The sequence below is a fragment of the Sphaeroforma arctica genome, assembly GCF_001186125.1.
Source record: "Sphaeroforma arctica JP610 unplaced genomic scaffold supercont1.3392, whole genome shotgun sequence".
Classification (NCBI taxonomy): Eukaryota; class Ichthyosporea; order Ichthyophonida; genus Sphaeroforma; species Sphaeroforma arctica.
In genome coordinates, this window is record NW_014037166.1 from 381 (window position 1) to 3,505 (window position 3,125).

General features: G+C 42.4%; 1 protein-coding gene across 1 annotated transcript; it reads left to right on the forward strand.

The window, feature by feature from the left end:
* Window positions 1-274: 274 nt before the first annotated feature.
* On the forward strand, window positions 275-2,818 carry SARC_13526 (hypothetical protein). The gene is made up of 5 exons (XM_014292342.1): window positions 275-533; window positions 1,146-1,270; window positions 1,654-1,835; window positions 2,130-2,363; window positions 2,515-2,818. Exons 1-5 carry the CDS (start codon window positions 280-282, stop codon window positions 2,647-2,649), a joined length of 930 nt encoding a protein of 309 aa, XP_014147817.1. The 5' UTR covers window positions 275-279; the 3' UTR covers window positions 2,650-2,818.
* The last annotated feature ends 307 nt before the right edge of the window (window positions 2,819-3,125 follow it).

Genomic DNA, 3,125 nt, shown 5'->3' on the forward strand with positions numbered 1-3,125 from the left:
CATTTTTGAACCTTTTCTCGCTCACATAAGATACAAGATATGCTAAAATGGAATGTCCGTATCATATATCATATGTGCTGTGCTTTCTGTCCAACTCTCGCAATAAAAAGTGTATATATTTCGTTGGCGAGTACGGCCGGTCCCTGAGACTGTTTGCGAGCCTCACTCAGTTGAAAGGCAACCTTTAAATTTTGTTGCCAGCTTTGCAACAAAAATCAAACACTACTCTTTTTACTCGTGTATTTCTGATCACATGTCATCTCACAATTTTTCAGGAAAATGTCCGCTGCTACTATCCCTCCTTCTGCGGCTTTGCCACCGGCTGTGCAATCGCCGAAAGCAGAAGCTGCACAAAAGCCACTCAAAAAGGCAGCTATCACTGGTGTAAGTGTGCTACTGGAGATGACTTCTGGTGGGCTTTTCATGGAAAATGTCAAAATGGAAAAACAAAGAACGTCTGCGCCTTATCCACAAATTGCGAGAAACGTCTTGTCACAGGGTATCAGAGGGTTCGAAGCTGGTTTGTGGCCCTGGTATGTAGTATTACTCGACTGGTTACATGTGACTCGCATTTATTGTGTAGGTGACTCGCAAATCAGTTAGCCGTAGCTGCAATAAGCCCCCAATCGATGTGAAATCTACTTTCGTAGCTGATGTCAGTATTTGTTGGGTGTGTCCCGGTGTGACATGAGCGTCTTTCATGCTGCTTGGCTTGACTTCAAAGATATTTTACTCCAATGTCGAGCAATTCTACTCGACGAGAGCGGGTTGCTATTCAGGTGACGTTTCTATGAATTATCTCAAAGAAAGCTTAACATCATCTCTACCCTGCTGGTCAGCAGTTCGTGGGGCAGATAAGGATTTAAGAATTAAGTAAATCTGCAAAGACCCGTTTGTAACTCTGTGTGTATTTCAGATGGCGATGCTCATGACATTGTTGGACGTAAATATTGGGAACCCCCCGATTCCACTTTGTCCATAAATGTGTGGAACAAATTAACACTTGATTGGCGTGCAAAAGCTCTCAATATTAGCGTCAGACACAAGAGTAAATAAGTCACATTCGCATTCGCATATGTGTGTGCTCCTTTTGTACACACACTGAGACTCTTCGAAACTTATTTTGCGAGTTCTCATTGATACAGGGGTGTGGTACTTGGATTATCCAAGGGAACAGTACTGGGTGGAGCTAAAGCAAACCTAGACGCCGGGTTAAAGTCGTTGGGAGTGGATAAGAAGAAATCCGATCTCATAGCAGGCTTCGGCGCAGGTGTGTGTATACTTCGCTCGCGACAACAAAAATACCTATATTAAGCCAAAGCACAGTTGCAGAGGGTGTAATAACACATCAATCAACGAGCTGAGTTATTTGTGTGCTGTCCTAGTGACTTAGTCTCGCGTTTTTTTCCGCTTCTGCCGCCTACTCCCCAGTGCTGCAATCAATGCTGAACCTTCAACGCATTTTTGAATTTTTGTTTGAGTTGCTGCACCACCGCTTGCATTTCGCGAACTAAACTTGATCCAGTTATAATAAAGCAGCACCAGACCTCTAGACCTTGCCCACAGAGTGATTACGTGTAGCCTCTGTCTCTAATCTTTTCCATTATATATTGATTATGGCAATCACTCACACCAAAATTGATATGTGCACAGGCGCGGTGCAAGGTGTCTTCATGTCACCGATTCTCCTAGCGCGCACTCGTGTGAATCAGGCAATCAGTGAGAGAGTTGCATCTGGTGGCAAGAGTTTGACAGTTGCGCAGGAGATGAAACTGTCACAATCTATTTTGGCCAGTGGGATAGAATCCGAAGGGCTGGTGAAAACTTTAACACAGGTAAGTTGCTAACTTAATTCTACATGGAATATCGCGTCTAATTGCAGAATTGCACATCTAGTCAATAACCGCGGCTACGACATATCGCGCCGTTTCATAATACCTGTCGGGTTGATCTTGATTCAAATTTATATCTCATTTCAAAGTGAGTGGGCATAGTTTCCCACTTTATGTTAAGCGTAATTTTTTCTCTCGGTCGTGGCTTGGTGGTCGAACTGTATTGTGGCTTTGGGCTTCAGAATACGCTTTAAATATTGCTCGACTAAAGTCGCAACCGTTGACAATTACACACAGGGCATGATGACTTGCGTATTCAAAAGAGCCTTAGATTGGGGTACGCGTTTCATATTCATAAATGGTTTCAGGAACTTTCTCATTGAGAAAAGTCCGGATGGTACGCTGACAGACGCCCAGAAGCTATACACGTCGTTCGCAGGTGGCGCTGCTTCAGTTACTGTCACAATGCCCATCGATCGTTTGATGCCCATCATTCAGTCTGCAGGCGGAGGAGGCCAGTCTATATCCGAGGTAATGTGAGCGTCTCAAACTGGACGTTGGCGGAAGATTAGAATCGTTTCTACTTCGCTGAATTTAAGTATTATATATATTTTTACTTGTCTGCTGCCCGCCCTTGTATCTCAAGGACTTATAATTCCATTCTTTTTGTTGCGAAACGCAGGTGTTGAAAGCCAAATTTGCAAAAGAAGGTATAACTACTTTGCAGCGTGGTTGGGCGTTGAGAACACTACACACGGGGTATCATACCATGTTCGCCATTTTCGTGGCGGACAAGGTGTACAGTCTTTTATCATGAATAAATGATTGTCCCTTAATTTTTCGGTCGAATCAGTTACCACCGCACAAAACACTGTTGGTAAGAGCGGTATACACACCCTAATCACCAAAGCACCATGTACTTAGTTAATAGTAATAAAGAATTAGCTGGTTGACGAACATGACAATGGGCACTACACATATCTCGGAAACGCTGATTGGTACAATCGGATCGAATTCATATTACAATATCATTTTCGATTGTATTCATGGCAGTGTGCGCACGTTATGCATATCGATGTACATTTTAGACAACCCGTTGTGATTCCGATAAATGATCAAATTCGATATCGTCAAGGTTGAAATTCGAATATCTTGAAGAATCTGTGATGCCCATGTGTACATACTTTAGTATAAATTAATATATATATATATAGATATATAGATATATAGATATACATATATATATATATATACGCGCACACACACAACACACACACACACACATATATATAT

What these genes read in the sequence shown, in the direction of transcription:
- SARC_13526 (XM_014292342.1), top strand. Translation starts at nt 280, where the DNA reads ATGTCCGCTGCTACTATCCCTCCTTCTGCGGCTTTGCCACCGGCTGTG. An exon ending in TGGTGAAAACTTTAACACAG is followed by an intron (nt 1,836 to 2,129) that starts GTAAGTTGCTAA and finishes AATTACACACAG; the next exon opens with GGCATGATGACTTGCGTATT. An exon ending in GAGGCCAGTCTATATCCGAG is followed by an intron (nt 2,364 to 2,514) that starts GTAATGTGAGCG and finishes TGCGAAACGCAG; the next exon opens with GTGTTGAAAGCCAAATTTGC.